The sequence below is a fragment of the Drosophila melanogaster genome, chromosome 3L, assembly GCF_000001215.4.
Source record: "Drosophila melanogaster chromosome 3L".
In the NCBI taxonomy this organism is placed as follows: domain Eukaryota; kingdom Metazoa; phylum Arthropoda; class Insecta; order Diptera; family Drosophilidae; genus Drosophila; species Drosophila melanogaster.
In genome coordinates, this window is record NT_037436.4 from 19,463,735 (window position 1) to 19,488,840 (window position 25,106).

Genomic DNA, 25,106 nt, shown 5'->3' on the forward strand with positions numbered 1-25,106 from the left:
TATATATAAAAAATTAACAATTTAAATATTAAATGTATCAGATCATGTGCATTAAAGTTCTTTTAATATTTAAAAGTGTTAAACAATGTTCCAGCTTTTTATTTAAGAACTATTATTAAGAGTTTTTGAATGCCTGTTAAATTTTTTCTACCGATGTGCGATTGTGTGATGTAATTTGAAAAAAATACATTTGTGAAAAAAGCTAATAGCCAGATCTTTTTCTGCACCATAAATCTTTTTGTCAAAGGGCTTTAACCAAATACCTGAAAAACCAGACAGCCAAACCAACAAGAGCGAACAATTTTTTTTTTTTTACCAATTTTAAAGAGTTTTATTAAGGGCTATCAGTCACTGAGCACACAAACGGTTGCTTAATCCCGGGGTATGCGATTTTCCTTTACCACAAAGCGGGCGCGGCATAGTTCAAAGGTGCTGGGGCATAAGCCAGTGGAGCAGCGTATTTGGCCAAAACGGGCGCAGCATAGGGATGGGCGTACGGAGCAGCGAAGGGGGTGGCAATGGGAGCAGCAAATGGAGCCACTCTGTTCAGGATTGGAGCGGCCAGGGGAGCAGCGACTGGAGCGGCGAAGGCAACGGGAGCTGGAGCGCGCAGGGGAGCTGCTAGGGGAGCTGCTAGGGGAGCTGCTAGGGGAGCTGCTACGGTCCGCAAAACTGGAGCAGGAGCCACCGGAACTTGGGCAATCACTGGAGCAGCGGCGATGCCGTTGAAGGTCCTGGCCACGACTTGGCTACTGGCGGCAGTGACCACGGGAGCGGGAGCAGCAATCACCGGAGCGGGCAGAGCTGCCAGAGGAGTGTGCAGCAATCCTGGCTTGGCAGCCACACAGGCGATCAGGGCGCAAATGACAACGGCCTAAAAGTAGAAGAATAAGATAGTAAACTACAATACATATACTTCAGCTACTTGGCAATCCCAAACTAACGTATTTGAACATGATGGTTTTTGTTTTTCGGATTTGAAAGCTAAGCTTGGATTGACTTGAAAGCAAAGAGCTGACTGATGACAATCGAAGGCAGACCGCGGCGTATTTATACCACTCAGTGTCCCACGCGACGGTTACTTAATATTCCAAGTGCGCCGCAACCCATTGGGCCATTATTAGTGTCTGAAAAATATTAGTTGGTAGTTCGCAAGTTTTAGGTCTTCGATGGACGGCATAAAACCCGAAGGGCAGTCAATTGCACTCGCCGATTAATTATACAGAAATGGTTTTTAAATGCAATTCGGATTTCATGGGGAATTTTCTATTATTGGGTGGATGTGGTCGATGCCAACAAGTGGGTTAATAGCTGCTGCTGGCAAACATATTAGTACATTTTCTACAACTGTTCTCCACAACCAAAGCCATCGGTATAGACACAATGTAGACCCTTTGACCACAAAGGCACAGGTAGAGATTTATTGGTTTTCCGGGTCAGAAATTAGGCAAAAATAGTGATAACAATAATTTAAGTCAACATTTCTCACACTTTAACCTAACCCTTGCTCTTTGGCCCCAGGAATTTTCATCGAAAACCTGTTGGCAGCCACAAAAATATATATGTATGTATATAGAGACTAGTCCAGGCTTCCCGGCCAATTAAGCATTTTGAACACGTGCCGGCTTCGGTCAGCAGTAGAAAGCACACATGAACACACTCGAATGATTTGGGGAACTCCTCTGCTGGCCGGCGACATTGCAACATTTATTGTTTTGGACATCCGGGTTTGATTTAAAAAAAAATACTAATAATATATTGACCTTTAGCAAGCTCCATTTCTACTAACTGTTGTATAATTTAAGAAAATATTTGGTAAAGCCTTGATCTCAATTCACTTTCAATTTTATTTACTACACTATAGGAGGTGTGCTCTATGAATGATAATTCTTTAGAGGACCGTCACGTTCTCTGCGGAATCCACAATTTAAACAAGAGACAATGCTAAAGGCAAGTGTTGCGACTATTAGGTACCTATTATCGATTTAAGGGAACAAACAAGGACAGGGACGCTGGGACAGACAGACGAATGAACAGACTTGATCCTGATCAATAATTCATAAGTAATTGACATCAGAAGGGCTCCTTTCCTCTGTTACATACGTTTAAACAATCTAGTATGCCCGAGTAATGGGTATTATTAAGTCAAATATAAGTGTGCCATAAGTAGGTAGACATTTTATTAATGGTATTTACATACATATATACATTTCTCGTTCCTAACCTTTTCTGTTTTCAGCACACTTATCAATTATTAAAAATAAAATGTTGATCATGGCAATATTCGGACTCCATTAAAACTTAAAAACTGAGTACATATCTACATTATAGAGTAAAATCTTAACACCTACCTGGAATTTGATAAGCAACCAAGAAAAGATTGTTTCTTTCAGCCTAATGGCTTATTTTTCCATGGCTTAAAATTTGTTCGTAACTACCATCTGAGTGTTAATACTTAACTGCCTAGTACCGTTAAATTAAAATGTCATTACTTTTTAAGCCCTTGATTTCTTTCAATTAGCACTGGAAAGTTCATTAGCCCGACCTCGACTGCTCCGCGACCTTGACTTAATTACATATTTCAGTCGCCCAACAACTTCAAAACAAACCATTTTGGCCACTTTTAAATATCACGCATCCAGCGACGGCTGCCGGTGGCCAATAACTTGTCCACTGGCTACGTGATATGCATCCGCAAACGAGGCGTTGGAGTTCCAGAGGCCAGTCATTACCGTTGTTTATGAGCACGGCTAGCTGTCAGTGGCTAATTCAATTTAAATTGTGCGGTAGTCCTCAGTACCACTGGCCCATTGAAGTAATTTCTACTGATTTATCTCATTTTTTTGTATTTTTATTGATCAGTCGACGTTCTTACAGAAGAACTGGAGCAGCAGCCGGAAGAGTTTTATAAGCCAATGGAGAAGTGTAAGCCAGAGGAGCGGAGTAGGCCAAAGGAGAAGCGTAGGCAAAAGGAGCAGCAGTGTACTTGGCCACCACAGGAGCGGCAACGGGAGCAATCACAGGAGCAACGGCGATTCCATTGTAGTTCCTGGCGATAACCTGGCTACTGGTGGCGGTCACAACTGGAGCGGGAGCAGCTACCACGGCAGCAGGAGCTGAGTAAGCCAGAGGAGCAGAGTAAGCCAGAGGAGCAGTGTAAGCAAGGGGAGCACCCAGAAGTCCAGGCTTGGCAGCAGCGCAGGCAACGATAGCCAGAATAACAACGGCCTGTCAATAAAATGCGATGAGTAAATATGGCAGGAAGCTAAGATTCCAAACTTACGGATTTGAACATTATGATTATGGATCTGGTGCTTACGGTTCGAAAACTTGAACTTGTCTGATGTCGTCCAACACATTCCATACCACTATTTATACGCCGCATCGGGACTGCGTCTGTGACCTCAGGCCATCGCATTCCGTGGCCACTAAGAGTTATTCCACATTCTGCAGTCAGCAGTGGGAAATCACATAAACTACGGCAAAGTGCAAATGGTAAATGGTAAATGGTAAATGGTAACGGGAGACTGTCACCGCATTTAAATGCGTGCGATCATGAGTCAGATCTGAGCAAACATTCGGGTATAAATATGCTCCACGAAGAGCAGTGGGATATCAAAGAGTTTCTAGCCTTCCGAAGAAGCAAACCAAACAAATATTTCACCATGTTCAAATACGTACGTTCTTCAGAAAGGACACCCAAAGGATTAAACTAATCAAGTTAATTTGTTCACAGGCTGTCGTCGTTCTCGCTCTCGTTGCCTGCGCTGCTGCCAAGCCTGGACTCCTGGGTGCTCCCCTTGCTTACACTGCTCCTCTGGCTTACTCTGCTCCTGCTGCCGTGGTAGCTGCTCCCGCTCCAGTTGTGACCGCAACCAGTAGCCAGGTCATCGCCAGGAATTACAATGGAATCGCCGCTGCTCCTGTGATTGCTCCCGTTGCTGCTCCTCTGGCTGCTCCTGTGGTGGCGAAGTACGCGGCTACTCCTCTGGCTGCACCACTGGCCTACTCCTCTCCTTTGGCTTACTCCGCACCACTGAGCTACGCCGCTGCTTCAGGACCGCTCCTTATCTAAATTACTAAGCTGTGATCACATCGGAGACAACGATAATAAATGGAGATATAATAAGACGTTATTCAATTGTATATTTTTTAAATACGCTTTAAAAACGCACGAAGATGATTCCTCGATAATTTCCCAGCATTTATGAACAATTATTCCGAGAATGCACACTAGCGCCACCCAACGACTGAAACATTTCTTAATCACAGCCCTATAATATGTTGAATCTAACTACAAAAAATCCGAACTTCCGAGCTTTTAAGATCCCCAGATCTTAGACGGTCAAAGATTCCACTTAATTTCTTTTTGTGCGAAAGCACTTTATTCAACGTTTTACATAATTTTTATAGAATCCAATAAGGCCTTTTATTGTAAAACTAATGTTTTATTAAAACCGAACGCATATAAACTAAAAAAAAGAGAGAACGTCATAGTACAGTTCCCCTACTATCAGATACCCGTTACTTAGCTAGTCGAACTGTGAACGAGAAATTTCAACATCTATCATACACATTTATCAAATGTGTGAGAGAATCAGTTTATTGACGGATTGTGGGCTTTACAAGGGGCGTGTTCTGGGTAGAAAAAATAAAAAGAGAGAATGCTATAAACGAGTTCCCCGACTATCAGATACCCGTTACTCAGCTAGTGTGAATGCGAACGAAAAAATTATTCATTTTTCTGGAATATCTATAGATATTTGGGAATAAAATGAGAAAAAATTTAAAATTGTTAAAAGTGTGGGCGTGACCGTTTTGTCGTTTTGCAGGCGAAAGAATTTGATATACAGATAAAAATGTGGGCGTGGCAGTTTTGGGCTGTTTTAGGGCGTTAGAGTGGGCGTGGTAAAATGCTTTTTTGCAAATCGATAGCAATTAACTTGACTAATGCAAATGTGAAAATATATAAAAACATTTTTAATAAGTGGGAGTGGCAGTTTTGGGCGGCTTGTGGGCGTTGCAACATGGGTAAAAAAACTTGCACTGCGTCTATAGAAACTGTATGCTTAATCTCCTAATCTATTGATCCTGATCAGGAATTGATTCCTTCTGCTTGCTACATACTTTTAAACGAATATAGTATAGCCTTTTACTCTACGAGTACGGATATAAAAAAAATCAAATCATTTTTCCACAGTGTGACCGTAGCAGTTTTGAGCGATTTGTGGAAGTTAGAGTGGTCTTGGCACTTTGTGTTGCGTCCAACAAAGACATTGGAATAATTATGCTTAATCTTAATCTTTCTATATTAATTAAGTTTCAAGTTTCATTTGGCTTTCAAATTTATTATTATATTTGTGTTTGCCAAACCAGCCGTGGTCATCTGTAATTATCATTAATTTTAAACATAATTATTAAAGATCCGTTCGCTTCGCGAGTGATTCTTTTGTGATTTGTGCAGTAGTTTAAACAAATAATATACAAAGTATTTTTTGTCTTTGTTTTTTGTTTACTCTCTCTTTTGTGCGTTGTTCGCAGTGCTATTTGGTGTTGTTTTTTGCATACACATAAACTGCACTTTTCGCTCTCACTCTCTCTCTCTCTCTCTCTTTCGCTCTCCCACACAAAATCTAAATCCTCCTCGCTGTTTTTTGAAAACACTACGGTAACATCGAATCAGGCAATAGCCGATCTATTCGCCAAGTTTTTTCAAACAACATATTCAACTTCACCTCATTCCGAACAGCCATACTCTTATGCGGTATCTAAGTCGAATCTAATATTTTGCCCCACTATAAACGAAAGCTCACTGCTTAACGATCTTCAGCGTGTTGAACCTGTCTATTCGCCAGATCCCGACGGAATCCCTGGCTGTGTTCCGCTCAGATTCTGTGCGGAAGCCTTGTGCAAGCCTCTACTAAAACTGTTTACCTTATCTCTGGAATCTTCACAATTCCCCCATATATGGAAGGAGTCCTTTGTGATTCCTCTTCATAAAAAAGGTAGCAAACTGAATGCAAGCAATTACAGAGGAATCTCTAAATTGTCGGCTATCCCAAGACTGTTTGAAAATGTTATCACTCCTCATTTGCAGCACTTTTGTATTGTAGATCAATCATACCATCGCGTCAGCACGGTTTTATGAAACGCAGATCAGCAACCACTAACCTCTTGGAGCTAACTTCTTTCGTAATACAGGGTTTCAAAAATAATCTTCAAACCGATATCATCTACCCTGACTTTAGTAAAGCTTTTGACTCTGTTAATCATCACCTTCTAATAAGAAAACTTGATCTTTTAGGTTTCCCTGTTGATCTTCTAAACTGGATTTCAAGCTATCTGAATGGCCGGTCGCTACAAGTCCTCTTTAAAAATTCTTTATCTTGTAATCTCCGAGTCACATCCGGTGTCCCAAAGGGAGCCATCTTGGTCCGCTTCTTTGTACCTTATTCATTAACGACCTCCCCTTAATAATAAAACATTCGCGTGTACTTATGTACACAGACGATTTTAAATAATGCCTCCATCACAAGGACAATTCGCGCCATTTGGACTTAAAATCCGATCTAGATCGATTTCAAATATGGTGTCGTGATGACGTGTTAGACGTAAATGGCTCCAAGTGTAAAGTTATGACCTTTTGTCGTGCCAACCCAATACGCATGACATACACTCTAAGTGGGTGCTCCTTGGACAGAATAACACGAGTTGATGATCTTGGTGTTCTTCTGGACCCAAAATAAAATTTTCTGACCATATTTCGACTATTGTCAATAAGACCAGGGGTGTGCTTGGTTTTATAAAAAGGTGGTCTAAGGAATTTGATGATCCTTACTTGACTAAAACCTTATTTATTTCGTTAATCCGTCCGATTCTCGAGTGGGGATCACTCCTGTTTGGAGTCCACAATACGCAGTCCACTCGGATCGCATTGAATCGGTCCAAAAAAAATTCTTACTTTTTGCCTTGCGGCGCCTAAATTGGGATGCAAACCGTATATGAACTCCTTATTCTAGTAGACTACTTTTAATTAATAACCGTAGAACTATGCTTGGAACAGTCTTTATTTGTAAGCTTATTCGTGGGGATGTTGAGAGTCCCGACTTGATTAGTCGGCTTAACTGCTCGGTTCCAAGTAGATTCACTAGAAACTATATACCCCTTATCTTAAATCATTGTAGATCTAACTATGAGTTGCATGACCCTTACAGAGTTTTATGTTCTGACTATAATAGACTTTATCCTATTATCTGTAATCTTGACTCTCTGCCGCTCTTAAAGCAATCGATTTTAACTTTTATATTACATAATTAGATCCTACTAACACTAATATTTAATATAGTTATTTTACATTTTATTTATTTCCTCGTTCCTGTTCTCTTTTTTATATCGGTGTGGCCGTGGGACCCGTGCGAAAAACTCGAGATGTTTATACGAAAGGACAGACCTACCGGACAGAAATTATGGCTGGACCGTATCGGCTAGGGATCCTGATCAAGAATATTTGTACCTTATAAATTCAAAATCGCTTTCTTCTACCACTCCTGGATATACCAAAAGAAAATTCTATAGTCCAGCACAGCTCAAGCTAATAAATTAAAACGAATCTAAGCCATTTTCTAAAAAAGATTTGCTTGGACTCTGGACGTTTTTTAACGTTTCGATATATATTTGTAAGACAAGTGATAATATAATTATACCCGTTACTCGTTGAAAAGTATGTAACAGGCATTCAGGATCAATAGATGAGTCGATCTAGCCATGTCCATCTGTTTGTATTAACGTCGAGATCTCACGAACTATAAAAGCAAGTTTGTTGGTCCATGTATTGGCCACGCCCACAAACCGCTCAAAACAGACTTATTCTACAAGTATCGGGTTTTTTGCAAAGCCAAAGATCTAGTACTTCAGCAATTTTGTGAGGTCATAAAATCGATATAAGCGTTCCTTTTTATTATATTTATCGTCCTAGATAATCACAGCATAAAAATTTAGATGAGAAATGGTGCAGGAGCAGCAGCGTAGCTCAGTGGTGCGGAGTAAGCCAAAGGCGAGGAGTAGGCCAGTCGTGCAGCCAGAGGAGTAGCCGCGTACTTCGCCACCACAGGAGCAGCCAGAGGAGTAGCCGCGTACTTCGCCACCACAGGAGCAGCCAGAGGAGCAGCAACGGGAGCAATCACAGGAGCAGCGGCGATTCCATTGTAATTCCTGGCGATGACCTGGCTACTGGTTGCGGTCACAACTGGAGCGGGAGCAGCTACCACGGCAGCAGGAGCAGAGTAAGCCAGAGGAGCAGTGTAAGCAAGGGGAGCACCCAGGAGTCCAGGCTTGGCAGCAGCGCAGGCAACGAGAGCGAGAACGACGACAGCCTGTGAACAAATTAACTTGATTAGTTTAATCCTTTGGGTGTCCTTTCTGAAGAACGTACGTATTTGAACATGGTGAAATATTTGTTTGGTTTGCTTCTTCGGAAGGCTAGAAACTCTTTGATATCCCACTGCTCTTCGTGGAGCATATTTATACCCGAATGTTTGCTCAGATCTGACTCATGATCGCACTCATTCAGTTCATTTAAATGCGGTGACAGTCTCCCGTTACCATTTACCATTTGCACTGTGCCGTAGTTTATGTGATTTCCCACTGCTGACTGCAGAATGTGGAATAACTCTTGGTGGCCACGGAATGCGATGGCCTGAGGTCACAGACGCAGTCCCGATGCGGCGTATAAATAGTGGTATGGAATGTGTTGGACGACATCAGACAAGTTCAAGTTTTCGAACCGTAAGCACCAGATCCATAATCATAATGTTCAAATCCGTAAGTTTGGAATCTTAGCTTCCTGCCATATTTACTCATCGCATTTTATTGACAGGCCGTTGTTATTCTGGCTATCGTTGCCTGCGCTGCTGCCAAGCCTGGACTTCTGGGTGCTCCCCTTGCTTACACTGCTCCTCTGGCTTACTCTGCTCCTCTGGCTTACTCAGCTCCTGCTGCCGTGGTAGCTGCTCCCGCTCCAGTTGTGACCGCCACCAGTAGCCAGGTTATCGCCAGGAACTACAATGGAATCGCCGCTGCTCCTGTGATTGCTCCCGTTGCCGCTCCTGTGGTGGCCAAGTACGCTGCTGCTCCATTGGCTGCTCCTGTGGTGGCGAAGTACGCGGCTACTCCTCTAGCTGCACCACTGGCCTACTCCTCGCCTTTGGCTTACTCCGCACCACTGAGCTACGCCGTTCCATCTGCACCGCTCCTTATCTAAATTACTAATCTGTGATCACATCGGAGACAACGATAATAAATGGAGATATAATAAGACGTTATTCTATTGTTTATTCTTTTTTAAGCACGCTTCAAATTAATATATATTTCAATACAAAATTGGCTCTGAAGTTCAGAGTCTGAACGTACACGAAGATGATTTCTCGATAATTTCCCAGCATTTATGAACAATTATTCCGAGAATGCACTCTAGCGCCACCTGATACATTTCTTAATCACAGCCCTATTATCTGTTGTGTCTAAATTAACTGCAAAATTTTAAATTATTGCAGTGATTCAGAAAATATTGGTGTTTTTCTAAATGATTACCGAAATACTCGAGTTGCTTCTACGTTTCTAGAATCTCCCTGCTGAATTTTAACTTTTAAGCTCAAATCGCTTTCGATATCACCGAATTTAAAGGACACACAGCGTGTAAACAATGTGAGAGTGGGCGTTTAATCTTCAAATTACCTTGCGCTGCGCCTCCTCCTCTAAAATCTGAATGCCCAATCCAAACTGTGTAGCTTAAATGGTTCCCAAGATCCCGCCGTCCATCCCAACTGTCCGAAGACCAATATACATTCTGGTGACTTTCAAGTGGCGAACATGGACAAATCAACTCGACTGGTGATCCTGATCAGAAATATTTTTCAATTGTGTAACGATTTCGTAAACCTCGGGTGAAAATGTTCGAAATCGGTTATGTGCGGTGGTCATGTCCCGGATCCTCAGCCTAGTTTCATTCCTAGTCAGAGGCAAACAATTAGAGACTTCAAAAAATAAAAATATATTTAAATACTAATCAAATTTCACACAGCTATCTCGAGTTTTTACTTAACATAAATGATAGATTATTGATTGATAGAAAATAAGTTAGAGACCAATTTGGTCGCGAACCTTACTTTGACGCTTTTAATTATTTCTTGCTAGCTGCTGAATTCGATCGACTTGGAATTTCGAACCCCACGTATGAGGCTCTGGCCTCAGTGTCCCCTTATTTAGGGTGGAGAAATACTACGACTTCCAAATCCAATGAAACTTTAACTGCATCCGCTTCCAATTAGTTATACAATATCAAGCGCCGATTCTGCATAATGTTTAAATCCCTTCACTTTCTTTACACTCGTATACCCTCTTCTCATTCTGCGCCAGACAAGAAGTTGAACTTTCTCCGTTCTTCCGAATTCCATACGCGCCGTCCAATATTTTTCCTAGCCACATACATTGTTGCCACAACTGTTTTCTTGGACCGCCGCAAATGGAAAAGACCCATCTTGGCACTCGGATCCTGGTCGAACCACCTCTCTACAGGTGCCCACGCTATTCTCCTGAAATTGACAACCAGCTCTGTTGCCTCTTTCAGTCCAAAATGCCTGACCCGAAGAATTCTTCTTGTGTTCCGATTATAGTTTTAGAAACCAGACACAGATGGCGGCCCAAAACCTTCTATCCCCCTAGAAGGCACTGTCACCAACTTTAGCTGCCTCAAGCGCTACAAATCTGGGGTCGGAAACTATTCCTTCTACCTTTCACCCACTTTTCCTTGAATATAGTACATATACCGATTTTACTCTGGGGCAATAACATATATTTAACATATATTTAAAACATATATTCCGCAATCGCAATAAAAACCTTTTTAAAGACACGGATATTCTGTAAATAGGCAACCAAACGCAAATTGGGCCATCGGTTCTAAGACAGGTTGATTGTGCCAAATCTGTGGCTCATATCGGTCACAGGTCAGCTTTGACCTTGACATAATTGCCAAGGTCTGTACTCAAAGCCGAAAAATAAAATAAACCTATAATACAAATCAATTTCGCACAATTTAATGTAACAAACATTGGACAGCAGCAACTGCCGCTGAGCTGACAATAATTTTTATGACCATTACGTGACCTGCGTTCGAAATTTTCAAATGCCCCCCATCAGTAGGTTGTCGATTTCGACGCTTTAGTATGCCAGCGGTAAATCCAATTAGCGAAGCCCCAAAAAATGGGAGAAATTGGAGTTCGTTTGATTTTTTTTATTACTTTTAAAGTTTTCTAAAGAAGAACAGGAGCTGATGGCAAGGCACTGTATGCCAAAGGCGAGGTGTAAGCCAAGGAGGAAATGTGGGCCAATGGAGCAGCAGCGTACTTGGCCACAACAGGAGCAGCCAATGGAGCAGCAGCGTACTTGGCCACCACAGGAGCGGCCAATGGAGCAGCAGCGTACTTGGCCACCACAGGAGCGGCAACGGGAGCAATCACAGGAGCAGCGGCGATTCCATTGTAGTTCCTGGCGATAACCTGGCTACTGGTGGCGGTCACAACTGGAGCGGGAGCAGCTACCACGGCAGCAGGAGCTGAGTAAGCCAGAGGAGCAGAGTAAGCCAGAGGAGCAGTGTAAGCAAGGGGAGCACCCAGAAGTCCAGGCTTGGCAGCAGCGCAGGCAACGATAGCCAGAATAACAACGGCCTGTCAATAAAATGCGATGAGTAAATATGGCAGGAAGCTAAGATTCCAAACTTACGGATTTGAACATTATGATTATGGATCTGGTGCTTACGGTTCGAAAACTTGAACTTGTCTGATGTCGTCCAACACATTCCATACCACTATTTATACGCCGCATCGGGACTGCGTCTGTGACCTCAGGCCATCGCATTCCGTGGCCACCAAGAGTTATTCCACATTCTGCAGTCAGCAGTGGGAAATCACATAAACTACGGCACAGTGCAAATGGTAAATGGTAACGGGAGACTGTCACCGCATTTAAATGAACTGAATGAGTGCGATCATGAGTCAGATCTGAGCAAACATTCGGGTATAAATATGCTCCACGAAGAGCAGTGGGATATCAAAGAGTTTCTAGCCTTCCGAAGAAGCAAACCAAACAAATATTTCACCATGTTCAAATACGTACGTTCTTCAGAAAGGACACCCAAAGGATTAAACTAATCAAGTTTATTTGTTCACAGGCTGTCGTCGTTCTCGCTCTCGTTGCCTGCGCTGCTGCCAAGCCTGGACTCCTGGGTGCTCCCCTTGCTTACACTGCTCCTCTGGCTTACTCTGCTCCTGCTGCCGTGGTAGCTGCTCCCGCTCCAGTTGTGACCGCAACCAGTAGCCAGGTTATCGCCAGGAATTACAATGGAATCGCCTCTGCTCCTGTGATTGCTCCCGTTGCTGCTCCTCTGGCTGCTCCTGTGGTGGCGAAGTACGCGGCTACTCCTCTGGCTGCTCCTGTGGTGGCGAAGTACGCGGCTACTCCTCTGGCTGCACGACTGGCCTACTCCTCGCCTTTGGCTTACTCCGCACCACTGAGCTACGCTGCTGCTCCTGCACCATTTCTCATCTAAATTTTTATGCTGTGATTATCTAGGACGATAAATATAATAAAAATGAACGCTTATATCGATTATATGACCCCATAAATTGCTGAAGTATTAGATTTTTGGACTTGCAAAAAAAAAAACGATACTCGTAGAATAACAGGGTATACTAGATTCGTTTGGAAGTACGTAACACATGTTCGGCCGGATGAACGTCGAATTCTCGGGAACTATGAAAGCAAGAGAGAATGCTATAGTTGAGTTCCCTGAAGAAAGCGTTTATGACCATATAAAATATATAAATTCCTGATCAGGATCAGTAGCCGAATGGATCTGACCATGTCCGTATGCTAGAAGATTAAGATTAATACAGTTTCTAGAGACTTAGACGCAGTGCAAGTTTTTTGACCCATGTTGCAACGCCCACAAGACGCCCAAAACTGCCACTCCCACTTATTAAAAATGTTTTTATATATTTTTATATTTCCATTAGTCAAGTTAATTGCTATCGATTTGCAAAAGAGCATTTTACCACGCCCACTCTAACGCCCTAAAACAGCCCAAAACTGCCACGCCCACATTTTTATCTGTATATCAAATTAAAAAAACAGTTTTACAATAAAAGGCTGTATTGGAAGTGCTTTCTTACAAAAAAGAAATTCATTGGGATCTTTGACCGTCTAAGATCTGGGGATTTTGAAAGCCCGAAATTTCTGATATATACAAGTAATATTCTAGTAACTTCTTAAATGCCCAAACTTTAGTAAAATGTTGTAGTTTGCATATCAAACTAGTAGAGTAAAAATGTATACTAAATTCGTTGAAAAGTACGTAATGGGTAAAAGGAAGCTAAAGTTTTCGAGCCCGTATTGTATATATACTTTTAATAAGAATCACTGTTTTCACGACTATGTATCCGACTGTTCCTATGAATGCTGTGATCTCGAAAGCTATAAAAGCTAAAAAGTTAAAATGCAGCAGGGAGATTCCAGAAACGTAGACGCAACACGAGTATTTCGGTAATCATTTAGCGAAAGACCTATATTTTCTAAATCACTACAATACTTTTAAAATTTGCAGTTAGTTTAGATTTGACGATTGATTTAGAAATGGCTGTGATTGAGAAATGCATCAGTCGTTAAAATTATAATATAAGAATAAGAATAATTGGAATAATTGTTAATCAATGCTGGGAAATTTTCTAGCAATCATTTTCGTGTACGTTCAGAGCTAATTTTTCATTGAAATAAATGAATATTAATTTGAAGCGTGCTTAAATAAGAATATACAATTGAATAACGTCTTATTATATCTCCATTTATTATCGTCGCCTCCGAGGTGATCACAGCTTAGTAATTTAGATAAGAAGCGGTGCAGATGGAACGGCGTAGCTCAGTGGTGCGGAGTAGGCCAAAGGCGAGGGGTAGGCCATTAGTACAGCCAGAGGAGAGTAAGCCACGTAAGCAGTGTAGGCCAAAGGCGCACCAATCAGTCCAGGCTTGGCAGCAGAGCAGGAGACGATGGCCAAGACAAGGACGTCCTGTGAATAAAATACAATTAGTATATAGGGCAGCAAGCTAAGATCTCAAACTTACGGATTTAAACATTTGGATTATGGATCTGGTGCTTTCGGTTCGAAAACTTGAACCTGATGTCGCCCAACACATTCCATTCCACTATTTATGCGCCGCATCGGGACTGCGCCTGTGACCTCAGGCCATCGCATTCCGTGGCCACCAAGAGTTATTCCACATTCTGCAGTCAGCAGTGGGAAATCACATAAACTACGGCAAAGTGAAAATGGTAAATGATAAATGGTAACGGGAGACTGTCACTGTTTAAATGAACTGAATGCGTGCGATCATGGGTCAGAGCTGACCACAAATTCGGGTATAACTTTGCTCCACGGAGAGCAGTAGGATATCAAGAGTTTCTAGCCTTCCGAAGAAGCAAAGCTAAGAAATATTCCAGCATGTTCCAATACGTACGTTCATCAGAAAGGACCCAGATGATTAAACTAATCAAGCTGATTTGTTAACAGGCCGTCCTTGTCCTGATAACCGTCGCCTGCGCTGCTGCCAAGCCTGGAGTCCTGGGTGCTGCCCTGGCGTACACTGGTCCTCTGGCTTACTCTGCTCCTCTGGCCTACTCTGCTCCTGCTGCCGTGGTAGCTGCTCCCGCTCCAGTTGTGACCGCCACCAGTAGCCAGGTTATCGCCAGGAACAGCAATGGTATCGATGCTGCTTCTGAGATTGCTTCCTTTTGCCTACCCTTCGCGTTTGGCCAACTCCGCTCCAATCAGCTGCGCCTCTGCTGCTGCGCAGGTCCTCATCTAAATTATCAACATGTGATCACTTGACGAAATAAATTTGCAAATGTATGTCAAAAATGATGGTGGTGGCAGCGTGATAGGAAACTATCGATAGGATCAGGAGTGCAGTTGGCAGGAATGATCGAAAAAGAAGTTGCAAACTAGAAGTCGAACTGATGGTAATAATACGGGAGTTGTGGAAAGGCGGATAAGTCGTTGAAATTAGAAGTAGTGTAGAAACAACAATAGTAGAAACAATAACCAATATTTAAATAAATATTACATGTTTTAAATTAGATATAATCCTTCTTTAAATGAATATGCTTATAGGATACTCTCACTGACGATAAGGCTTTCCCTATTACCTTCTCTTCTGTTGTATGCCTTTCAAAACAGTCAAACAACGACTACTAAACTTAAATTTTTTTTAACTCAGCTATCTCACATTCCACTTTGAACTAAGATATTGTGAGATTAATTGGAATATAATATATGATATATCGCTTTTCCAGTGTGCATTGGACTTTGTGGATTCGATGCCGAATATTTTCGTAGAAACAAATTTATTTAAAAAATAAATACCAATGGCCAATCGTCTATGAGCAAATATATTTTCTGTCATTTTTCCAGCGTGATCCAAGAATTTTCTTCGTGGGCACATGGTTTTTGTTAGTTTCGGCTCTCGGCTTATCTAAAACGCTTTCATGGCGCATTTCATGCATTGATGCACAATTTAAATAGCCATTTTTGGGTTCGCGCGTTTAGATAGGAGTTGGCAGTTCCTTGCCAGCTGCCAGAAGCCAAAAGAAGAGCCGGAAAAATCCCCGGCATATATGTTATCGCCTGCCACGGGCTGAAAATCCCCACATCCTCAAGGATTTGCGCGTTGGCGCTTCTTTTTCTCTTTCGGTGGGCGCGTTTCCTTTTCATGGGCTGCCTTTAATTTGATTACGTACAGCTGGTGATTACCGACCGAAACAGGAAAAGCAATAATTCCGAAGCTCAACAAGCCCGCTGTATAATAAAGTTTACACACCAGGTCACCAAGTCACGGTACAACCCAAATAGCTGCAACTGCAAGCAACAAAAATGTTTGCGAAAAGTGTTAGGAAAAAGTGTAAACGCGTTCGCTCGTCTAAATAATTAAAAGTTCGCCCTTGCCCAACGTCCACGCCTCTTTTTTGCCGACTGCTTTTTTGTTTGCCATTTTGTAATTGCTGTTAATGGCAAAAACAAGCAAAATGCTACACAACCTCGACAGTGGAAATCCGGGAGCGAAAAGGCTCCCAACTTACATGAAATTTGCATTAAAAAACCAGCGCCTGTAGAGTAGCGGGCTTACAAATATGTTTTTTTTTCCCGCACCGAATTTCTAAACATCCTTAATAACCATTTCCACAATAAGAGCCCAATACATACTCCATAATAAGTAGTATTTAGGTCTCAACATGCAACGTTTCAACGTTTTATATAACAACTTGAATGGGTATAAAATGATATACAATAGTGAAATAGGTGCATAAACTAACTTCTGCTCAGTTTTTGAAAATCAAGAAAAAAAATTCAATTGCATCTCATATTTTTATTTATTAAAAAAGTGGTTGAAGCGAGTATCAAAGATAGATGTTTCCAACCAAATAGATTTTAGTTTAAAAAATAAAAATTTAAACGAAACGTAACAGACACATAATAAGGACTTTTGAACATGAAAGTATCTTTCTTATATGAATAACTTTCGATAGAGTATTTAAAAACTGTGTGGCTGGCGTCAAGACGAACTTACTACATTCGGATTCAAAAATTTATTACTCTGCATCCGAGGGGCCAGAGCCCAGTTACCAAACTTTATGAGTTCTCCATGCTATTTTCAGTTGCCTTCTGCTGTTTGTTTGTCAGGCGGTATATGTTTTCTGCTGGCTGGTAATTTTGTTTGCCGACAAGGCGCAAAATGGTTGAATAATGGCCAGCGACATTTCGCTTTATGTTTGACTTGGCTGCAACAAGAAATGTGATGCAGGATGCGACGAAACGAGGCACCAGTACAAGAGCCAACAAATGTTTGCTAAGATTATTTCCTTGTTGCTCCTTAATTTGATTATGAAAAAGGATTACTCGGGCGGGCAATGAGGGATGTGTTTAATTATATTCCTTACTCATTTGAACTTAGATACTATAATATTTTTGAAATATTTCAAACTAGTTATCAAAGAACTCCTCAGTATTTCTTTTAATTCAACTAATTCAAGCGGTTTTAATGTACTGGCATACGTTTTTTTGTACTACCCAAATTGAATACATGCTGGCCCCTCGAAAATTCCTGCCAAATTCTGAGACTCGGCTAATGATCCAGAATCTAAGCAAGGCCAAGAGTCCCATAATTCCCCGAAAACGGGGCGAATCGCGCTTGCCATTGTGCGCCTATCTATATGGCTAATTATGCTAAACAAATTATGGAATATGATTAATAGAGAGCACGGCCTGGCAATTAACTTTTTGCGATAAATAAACCGGAATATATACGTAAGTCTAATTTAATGCTCGCTGGTATTGCGGCCAGATTTATTGGTCCCGCCCACATTTGACGCCCCTAGGGTTCGTTTTGCAGAACGGATTTGTCCTGCGATTTAACAATTCACGTAGTGACATTTGCATTTTTGATTGCCTCAATATTTCTTGCACTGCTTTGTTTTTGCTTATGGCCATCGCCATCGCCACCGCACCGTTGTAGGTGTTCCACTCCCCCCCCCCCCAAAAAAAAAAAAAAAATGTGGGCAAAAAAGTTTAAGGCCAAGAAACGTGTCGTGTAAATTAAACAGGTTTGGGTTTTAGCGGGGAGTTTTTCGGTTTAAAAAATGATACTCCAAAGGTCAGCGCGGCTTTAAAACGTTGTGCAAGTCATTTATATACAGCTACCTTTTTTCGCTGGGCGTAACAATGTCTAATTATGCCGTTTTGTGGGCGGCTCAGCTGTTTTTTTACTTGGGACGGAGTCAACGCCATTTTCTTAATTCGTTCGCGGTTCATTCTCGCCACTGAGGAAAATATTTCAATATGCGGGCTCTTTTCTCGGTGGGGATTAAAGGCTAAGGCTAAAAGTTCGAGGGACCAGAACAAAGAGCCGATGTATTATATTTCCAGGCAATTGTTTATGAGCCCCTTCTTTAACTCTTGGTTGGGGTGCATGGGGACATTATTTTTTCGGTGGGAAGAATCGTGCCGAAGTGGCGGGAAACCTAAAAACAAAAGAAAACGGAACGACGAACCCCTGGCGGCGTGCAAAACTCCTACACGCACTCCTCTGATGGATTCAGGACTCAGGACTCGAGGAGTGACGCGCTTGGCGCTGCACCAGCACTTAACCTTGGCTGAACACCGAGGACACGGCACTCGAGGTATGAATTAAATCCTGCCACGAATCCTGTCCGCAAAGATACCTAACACATAGACGAGACTTCGTTTCTCTGTGGAAACTTTAACCCAAAAGCCTGGCAGGACGAAGTTGGCTCTCTTTCGAGGGGCAGGAAGCTTTGTCGTGCGACTTCCATTCAGCGCTTCTCTTTGGCGAGAGCTTTCAGAATGAAGAGAAGTAATGTTAAGAGAATGTAAGAGAGGAGGTCTGAAATCATGTTTGTTGGAATATCTCTGAAGGGCAAGTGTTGCAAACTGCTGCACATTTCTAAAACAAAAATATAAAAATAAAGATATAAAATATATAAAATAAAAAATAAAAAATTTCTAAAATAACAAAATAATAATGAAATGATTTAATATTTACGAAACTGTTGTCAGCAGTATTATTACATTATTATTGATAAAGTTAAGTTTCTTCAGCATATTATCCACCTCACTCGTAGACATGGAAAACACATGGATAATTCCTGGGAAATGCCTTGTCCACGTAGAAGACATATTTCATATGGCGCTATGGAGAAAGAATGCTTGATACTGTGAAAGTTGAGACAGCATTGGAGGATACATTTTCCAAACATCCCTTGCCTGGGAGAAAAGATTCTTGAGCTTAGGAACTTAATTACGATTTTTTATGCTCTCTGGCTAGGCGTAATAACATATCGAACTCCATTCCTTAATGGTCCACTCCTTGTTGATTCTACTGGACAGTGAGCAAATGCAACATATTCATAATTCAGAATCTGAGGCTTCGACATTATCTTTAAAATCAGATTCTTTTTATCACTTTGCGGCCATTTGATCCCCTCCAATTCTACCAATGATTCAAACTCCCCTTCTCTATTTCTCCGATTCTTTTTCTCAAAACCTTCCGATTATTCTTTCGAAAATATTCTTATTTTTTAAGGGCTTTATTAGACCCTAAGTGGATGATTTAATGATTTCGATTTAACTTTCTTACAATTTATATTTTATATATATATGTTTTTTTTTTTCAGACAGAAGCTTGCAGCGCAGTAAGGCTGACACTTGCGTTTACATAGATACATACATTTTTTTTGTAGCTCAAATATTTTAACATAATTTTTTAACATAGACTTAGCAGGTCAATATATATACAGGTATTCCGTGCACACATTGTATCATAACAGCAAGCTTTCGTAAGCCAGCAGCACTAATGCATACTTTTGGGTGCTGATTGTGGAGCCATACAAAAAGCGATCAAAAATTAAAAACTTTTCGGGTAGCTCACTGGAGCACTAACACAATGGCAGGGGAAAATGCACACGGCTTTTGATTTGGCCACTCTCCTTCTTTTACCGTTTGTCTTCGGCTAAAACACACACACACATACCCTTACACCCTTACGCCGAGGAAAATGGAGAAATAGTCAGGTAGTTAAAACTTTTAAATTGAGGGCGGGGATCATTTGTGATTTCTGCCGTCTGGGCACTGCACAAATAAAAGGGAAGGATCCTGAATGTGGGAAAATCCTGGAAAGTTACAGTCACGGCAGAAGCGCTCTGTCACTGCTCATTTGTTGCTAATAATTATAAAAGTTTTCCCCAATCCCCCGAGTGACGTAAGTGCGACAGGAAAGATATAGAAAAACACTTGCCAGACTATCTGTCTGTGGGCTGATGCTGATAGAAAAAGGACCCGAAACTTTTGACAATTGTTTAGTTTACAGGATGTGCTCGACAATGTTTGCCGAGTCCTTTTTAGAGCTGGCATTTAGCTCAGATTTCGCAGCGAATAGCGAATAGTTTGCAGTCGCGGCTCGGCCTAAAAGCTTGCAGTATTAAATTTTTATTTGCTTACTTCATAACAATAGTGAGGGCTGTGCCACTCCCCCTTTTATAAGTCACTTGGTTCGGGCACTTGGAGCTCAGCCAGAATCCTCGGATGGCAAACAGGCCGAACAAAGCAAGCGCCAAATTGCCCTAAAAGCCTTTTCAAGTCAAAAGTTTTGCCTGTTTGCGCATAATTATTTAGCCGTGACATAAACAAAAAATCACAAAACTGCACGGATGGGGAAGGATCCTGCAAAACTATCCTAAGTAGTGTTTAACTATTAGGGACTTTTGCCGAGATTTGGTTTCAACTGTGCAGAAAATGTTACCAAACATCACGTATGTACACATCATCATTTTACCTTGATGAAGGTACTACCATAAGTTCTATTTCACATGAATCTCTTAGAATCCCTATGATCCCTTGCACTGTATAAACTGCAGTTAAGCTGTCGTTCTTCAGTCCTCCTCAGTCTCTGGAACCTGCTCGTCTTCCTGGTCCAAACTTGGCAGGTTCCCCTCTTCGTCACCGAACATAAGCCTCTCCATGAGCTCCATTTGGGTGTGGAGGATGGCGGCCAGAGTGAAGGTTCGCTCGATCCGCTCCCTATATTTCATCTGCTCCAGATCCTTGTCTATCGGCATGACATATATTGTCTCGGAATAAATTGAACTAATCTTCGTCTTTCGTCGCTTAAGCTCATTACTATTCAGTTTTCGTTGGATGTTCTGTGCAACTGTGCGATTCTTTCGCTGATATCCCTTTTGGCAGTGGAACACTTTTACGATGTAGTTAATAAAGTGGGCATATTCAACGCGCAGGAATTGCCAGAATGTTATGCGCTGCCTCACTTTCTTATCCCTATCCGCCTTGACACTGGCCATCTGATCCCTCATCATGGAAACGATCAAGTTGATCAGCATGTACTTGACCACGAATCCCATTATGGTATACAATAAGATGCCCAGCCACTCTCCGCCGTAAAAGATATCCGGTGGGTATACCAAATTCGTATAGCCAAAGGCAAAGCAGGTGACCGTAACAATGCCCTTGGGGAAGTCCCTGAAGTTGCTGGTATAGTTGCCATTGATGGTTACCGTCGCAATGCCAATTGCAATGATGAAAATCACGGTTATTACGAAGGTGCAGAGCAACGCGTCCCACGCCATAGCGATTGTCTTGGTGAACAGTTGGAAGGTGGCGGAAAACTGCAACACTTTCCACAAACGCATAGTGACCAAGGCCACGGCCAATCCCGTGACCACATCCTCAAGGTAGGCGAGCTGGGCTGGCTCCCGAAAGTCCAGAAAGTCCACCACAACGGCGATTTCAACACTCTTGATCATCTTTTGAACCAAGTTATCCCGCACCGACATGATCATCCCCACAACGAGGCTGAGTGCCACGATCATTGCATCCACCTGGACCCACAGGGTCTTCAACTGTCGAGGATCGTACCAGACCTTCAGGAAGAACGCCTTGGTGAACTGCAGCCACGTGACGACAAAGACAAACACCATTAGCATTCCGAACTTCGTAAACTCTCGCAGTTGCTCCACAAAGGTGTGACTCTCGATCCTCGTGTGGCCATCAGGATACTGGTAAGGGAACTTTTCCACCCACAAGGTGCACACGGTAAAGGTGTTGGCATCCGCGTTGTACAAGCTGAAATCCATGAACAAAGCGGTCGTATTCGCATCCAGCCAGTTTTTCTTCATCAAGTAATCAATAATTTTCAGGCTTTTGTGGCGGGTGTCCGAGAGCAGTACCTTGTAGCCCTTCGATTCCGGATAGTTGAACATGTGCCCCACGTGGTTAATGCCCATAAGTAGGTTGTCCCGAGCAACAGAAACACTGGGCAGCCAGGGTGTGTAGATGGGCCAGTACTTGTCCGTATAGGGAACCCTTTCGTAGGGCAGTGTCCAGCTCTCCGAAAAGTCCCGCTCAGTGAACACAGGAAGCGATAGACCCAATCGGTTGCTCTCTGTCCTCAGCTGCCTCAGTCTCACCACGCCCAGTAGTCTAGTGCCCTCCGCATGGATCCAAGGAGCTCCGCCACTGGTGTTCTTGCCATCCGTAAAGGCCAGCACTAACGAGGACACCACAAAAAAATATATATCCGGCACATCCCCCACACTCAATAGTCCGAACGCATCCCCATGATTACATTGGAACAGTAACTCCGTGGCCTCTGTGTTAAAGTACAGCAACTCATCGAAGAAAGCCAAGGCCATGAAGAAGTAAACCAGGAACAGCTTGCCCGTGAGCCAAAGTTCCTCGGTAATCAGGCGATACTTCAGGTTGACCCTCTCGTTCCGATGCCTCTCCGTGATCATCAGCTCACTCCGCAGCGTCCGGAGGCGCAGTCTGAGATTGTCCATGAACGTGTCCACATTGGCATTCTCGTCGGGAGTCTCCGGTGCTTGGTGGGCCGGCCAGAAGGCGGCATCCAGCGACATAATTGTGAACTTAATGGGCGTAAAGATTAGGATCTGAAGTAAAGTAACGGCCAAGAAGGCAACCAGGATCATGTTGAATTTGCCATATTCGTGACGGAAGCCCGAGAACATCCAGATACAGGCCACACAGATGGCTATGATTATCAGGGTCAGATAGAATATTATGTTACTAAACTTCTTCGCCATTGCTGTTATCAAGCTTTAGTTGAGCCTCTATAAGCTTGTATACAAATAGAATGAGTGAAAACTCCCTTGACAGTTTAGGATGGGGTTCTTTGGGATGCTTTAGATTTGATTACAGTGCCTGTCCATACTACGTAACTTATTATCATACTATTATTATGTATACTATTAGGTATAATTTGCATAGTCCCAGATTTAAGTTTACAAAGCTTTCCCCGGACTCCCAATTATTTCATTGAAATAAATATTAATTTGAAGCGTATTTAAAAAGGAATATACAATTGAATATCCATTTATTTCCGTTGTCTCCGAGGTGATCACAGCTTAGTAATTTAAATAAGGAGCGGTGCAGATGGAACGGCGTAGCTCAGTGGTGCGGAGTAAGCCAAAGGCGAGGAGTAGGTCATGGCGCAGCCAGAGGAGCGGCTGCGTACAGGGCCAAGAGAGACACAGCCAGAGGAGCAGCCACGGGAGCAATCACAGGAGCAAGAGCGATTTCATTCATTAACCTGACAACTGGCAGCGGTCACAACTGGAGAGAGACCAGCTACTACGACAGTCAGACCAGAGGAGGAGAGTAAGCCACGTTAGCAATGTAGGCCAAGGCGCACCAAGCAGTTCAGGCCAAGACAAGGACGTCCTGTGAATAAAATACAATTCGTATATAGGGCAGAAAGCTAAGATTCAAAACTTACGGATTTAAACATTTGGATTATGGATCTGGTGCTTTCGGTTCGAAAACTTGAACCTGATGTCGCCTGTAGCATATTGGACTAATCTACCCTAAGAATACAATAGATGATTGGGTATAACATAGCGTCAATACATTGTGACACTTTGTCATAATAAATATAAATATACAAATATACAAAAAGACCACCAAAAACTACGTAAGCACTCCAGCGCCCCAGTAATACGATCTAACGCTTATACATAAGCCGATCGCGGAGCGTGGGAATGCTGAGCATGCACTTTGCAGCTCAAGTGGTCAATGCCTTCTGCATACATATGTATATGTATAAATGTAAGTAAGAATACATAGATATAAGCAATGTATGTGCGGGTTAGCTGAACCCAACTTCAGCACACTTTGATCATTCGAATAAACAGATTCAAACAGAGCAGAGGTTCTGAGCTCGGAAACCAAATCTATTACATCTATACCTGTTACATTTTTAAAACAATTACACGCCCAACACATTCCATACCACTATTTATACGCCGCATCGAGGCTGCGCCTGTGACTTCAGGTCATCGCATTTAGTCCACCTTCTGCAGTTAGCAGTGAGAAATCACATAAACTACGGAAAAGTGAAAATGGTTAATCGTAACGGGAGACTGTCACAGCATTTATATGAACTAAATAAGTGCGAACAGGAGTCAGAGCTGACCACAATTTCGGGTATAAATATGCTCCACGCAGAGGAGTGGGATATCAAAGAGCTTCTAGCCTTCCGAAAAAGCACAACACAACGAAATATTCCACCATGTTCAAATACGTACGTTCTTCAGAAAGGACCCACAGAGGATTAAGCTAATCAAGCTGATTTGTTAACAGGCCGTCCTTGTCCTGATAACCGTCGCCTGCGCTGCTGCCAAGCCCGATCTCCTGGGTGCTGCCCTGGCGTACACTGGTCCTCTGGCTTACTCTGCTCCTCTAGACTACTCTGCTCTCGCTGCCGTGGTAACTGCTCCCACTCCACCTGTGACCGCCACCAGTATCGCCAGGAACAACAATGGAATCGATGCTGCTTCTGAGATTGCTTCCGTTGCTGCTCCAGTGGTGGCCAAGTACGCTGCTGCTTCTTTGGCCTACCCTTCGCGTTTGGCCAACTCCGCTCCAATCAGCTGCGCCTCTGCTGCTGCGCAGGTCATCATCTAAATTATCAACATGTGATCACTTGACGAAATAAATTTGCAAATGTATGTCAAAAATGATGGTGGTGGCAGCGTGATAGGAAACTATCGATAGGATCAGGAGTGCAGTTGGCAGGAATGATCGAAAAAGAAGTTGCAAACTAGAAGTCGAAATGAAATGAGTTGTGAAAAAGCGGATAAGTCAGAAGTTGAAAGTAGAAGTAGTGTTTGTCTTTTCTCCTTAACTTTTTAATATTAAATAATATAAAAAAACAATAACCAATATTTGAATAAATATTACATGTATTAAACATGTTTTAAATTAGATACAATTCCTTCTTAAAATGAATATATTTATAGGCTACTCTCACTGAAGATAAAGCTCTCCTGGGCCTTCTCTCTTGTTTTTGCCGAATGACAAATATATTTTATTGTACCTCGTGTAAATTTTAGCGATTTGCCGAAAAACGTTTGCCACTCCCACGCCGCCCACTAAAACAGGTTACACCCACACTTT

The 25,106-nt window shown here is 42.4% G+C and overlaps 9 protein-coding genes, 3 non-coding genes and 1 pseudogene across 16 annotated transcripts, besides 9 other annotated features; 6 read left to right on the top strand and 7 right to left on the bottom strand.

Moving 5' to 3' along the window:
- Positions 1-314: 314 nt before the first annotated feature.
- Positions 315-1,025, bottom strand: CG14095 (uncharacterized protein). Its single transcript, NM_140855.4, has 2 exons — positions 945-1,025; positions 315-874 (listed from the first exon to the last, which is right to left on the bottom strand). Exons 1-2 carry the CDS (start codon positions 954-956, stop codon positions 398-400), a joined length of 489 nt encoding a protein of 162 aa, NP_649112.1. The 5' UTR covers positions 957-1,025; the 3' UTR covers positions 315-397.
- A 1,807-nt stretch (positions 1,026-2,832) lies between these two features.
- On the bottom strand, positions 2,833-3,345 carry CG14096 (uncharacterized protein). Its single transcript, NM_140856.3, has 2 exons — positions 3,284-3,345; positions 2,833-3,228 (listed from the first exon to the last, which is right to left on the bottom strand). The coding sequence occupies exons 1-2, from the start codon at positions 3,293-3,295 to the stop codon at positions 2,872-2,874; spliced, it is 369 nt and encodes a 122-aa protein (NP_649113.1). The 5' UTR covers positions 3,296-3,345; the 3' UTR covers positions 2,833-2,871.
- A 266-nt stretch (positions 3,346-3,611) lies between these two features.
- On the top strand, positions 3,612-4,426 carry CG32214 (uncharacterized protein). Of its 2 annotated transcripts, none has more exons than NM_001275116.1 (2): positions 3,612-3,677; positions 3,737-4,426. In NM_001275116.1, exons 1-2 carry the CDS (start codon positions 3,666-3,668, stop codon positions 4,073-4,075), a joined length of 351 nt encoding a protein of 116 aa, NP_001262045.1. In that variant the 5' UTR covers positions 3,612-3,665; the 3' UTR covers positions 4,076-4,426. The 2 variants fall into 2 exon arrangements, with proteins under 2 accessions (NP_001262045.1, NP_730409.2); NM_168795.4 differs by having other exon boundaries at positions 3,737-4,135.
- Positions 4,427-4,477: 51 nt separating this feature from the next.
- Positions 4,478-5,076: a mobile genetic element.
- Positions 5,077-5,348: 272 nt separating this feature from the next.
- Positions 5,349-7,422: a mobile genetic element.
- A 276-nt stretch (positions 7,423-7,698) lies between these two features.
- Positions 7,699-7,735: a mobile genetic element.
- Positions 7,736-7,812: a mobile genetic element.
- Positions 7,813-7,921: 109 nt separating this feature from the next.
- On the bottom strand, positions 7,922-8,494 carry 825-Oak. The gene is made up of 2 exons (NM_168796.3): positions 8,432-8,494; positions 7,922-8,372 (listed from the first exon to the last, which is right to left on the bottom strand). Exons 1-2 carry the CDS (start codon positions 8,441-8,443, stop codon positions 7,995-7,997), a joined length of 390 nt encoding a protein of 129 aa, NP_730410.2. The 5' UTR covers positions 8,444-8,494; the 3' UTR covers positions 7,922-7,994.
- Positions 8,495-8,756: 262 nt separating this feature from the next.
- Positions 8,757-9,411, top strand: CG12519 (uncharacterized protein). Of its 2 annotated transcripts, none has more exons than NM_001275117.1 (2): positions 8,757-8,820; positions 8,876-9,411. In NM_001275117.1, the coding sequence occupies exons 1-2, from the start codon at positions 8,809-8,811 to the stop codon at positions 9,257-9,259; spliced, it is 396 nt and encodes a 131-aa protein (NP_001262046.1). In that variant the 5' UTR covers positions 8,757-8,808; the 3' UTR covers positions 9,260-9,411. The 2 variants fall into 2 exon arrangements, with proteins under 2 accessions (NP_001262046.1, NP_649114.2); NM_140857.3 differs by having other exon boundaries at positions 8,876-9,318.
- Positions 9,412-10,996: 1,585 nt separating this feature from the next.
- Positions 10,997-11,908, top strand: asRNA:CR46047 (antisense RNA:CR46047). Its single transcript, NR_133279.2, has one exon.
- Positions 11,283-11,844, bottom strand: CG18294 (uncharacterized protein). Its single transcript, NM_140858.3, has 2 exons — positions 11,779-11,844; positions 11,283-11,723 (listed from the first exon to the last, which is right to left on the bottom strand). Exons 1-2 carry the CDS (start codon positions 11,788-11,790, stop codon positions 11,310-11,312), a joined length of 426 nt encoding a protein of 141 aa, NP_649115.2. The 5' UTR covers positions 11,791-11,844; the 3' UTR covers positions 11,283-11,309.
- A 196-nt stretch (positions 11,909-12,104) lies between the features above and the next one.
- On the top strand, positions 12,105-12,689 carry CG32213 (uncharacterized protein). Its single transcript, NM_168797.4, has 2 exons — positions 12,105-12,167; positions 12,227-12,689. The coding sequence occupies exons 1-2, from the start codon at positions 12,156-12,158 to the stop codon at positions 12,602-12,604; spliced, it is 390 nt and encodes a 129-aa protein (NP_730413.2). The 5' UTR covers positions 12,105-12,155; the 3' UTR covers positions 12,605-12,689.
- Positions 12,690-12,781: 92 nt separating this feature from the next.
- Positions 12,782-12,821: a mobile genetic element.
- Positions 12,822-12,845: a mobile genetic element.
- Positions 12,846-13,160: a mobile genetic element.
- A 226-nt stretch (positions 13,161-13,386) lies between these two features.
- Positions 13,387-13,583: a mobile genetic element.
- An 11-nt stretch (positions 13,584-13,594) lies between these two features.
- hpRNA:CR32207 (hairpin RNA:CR32207) lies at positions 13,595-14,986 on the bottom strand. Its single transcript, NR_156767.1, has 3 exons — positions 14,566-14,986; positions 14,173-14,361; positions 13,595-14,117 (listed from the first exon to the last, which is right to left on the bottom strand). It is a non-coding gene; the product is annotated as a hairpin RNA:CR32207 (non-coding RNA).
- On the top strand, positions 14,550-14,936 carry CR42842 (annotated as a pseudogene).
- Positions 14,987-20,091: 5,105 nt separating the features above from the next.
- brv1 (brivido-1) lies at positions 20,092-22,764 on the bottom strand. Its single transcript, NM_140859.2, has one exon. The coding sequence runs from the start codon at positions 22,733-22,735 to the stop codon at positions 20,549-20,551; it is 2,187 nt and encodes a 728-aa protein (NP_649116.1). The 5' UTR covers positions 22,736-22,764; the 3' UTR covers positions 20,092-20,548.
- Positions 22,765-23,010: 246 nt separating this feature from the next.
- On the bottom strand, positions 23,011-24,705 carry hpRNA:CR33940 (hairpin RNA:CR33940). 3 transcript variants are annotated; one of them, NR_156768.1, is made up of 4 exons: positions 24,236-24,705; positions 23,941-24,033; positions 23,428-23,515; positions 23,011-23,372 (listed from the first exon to the last, which is right to left on the bottom strand). It is a non-coding gene; the product is annotated as a hairpin RNA:CR33940 (non-coding RNA). The 3 variants fall into 3 exon arrangements; NR_156769.1 differs by lacking the exon at positions 23,941-24,033; NR_156770.1 differs by lacking the exons at positions 23,428-23,515; positions 23,941-24,033.
- Positions 23,492-23,923: a mobile genetic element.
- Positions 23,826-24,614, top strand: CG32212 (uncharacterized protein; the record flags this gene model as incomplete). Its single annotated transcript, NM_168799.3, has 2 exons — positions 23,826-24,231; positions 24,291-24,614. Exons 1-2 carry the CDS (start codon positions 24,220-24,222, stop codon positions 24,612-24,614), a joined length of 336 nt encoding a protein of 111 aa, NP_730416.1. The 5' UTR covers positions 23,826-24,219.
- Positions 24,706-25,106: the final 401 nt, after the last annotated feature.

Bases quoted from the DNA above. Each gene is read 5' to 3' on its own strand.
- brv1 (NM_140859.2), bottom strand. From the start codon at position 22,735: ATGGCGAAGAAGTTTAGTAACATAATATTCTATCTGACCCTGATAATC.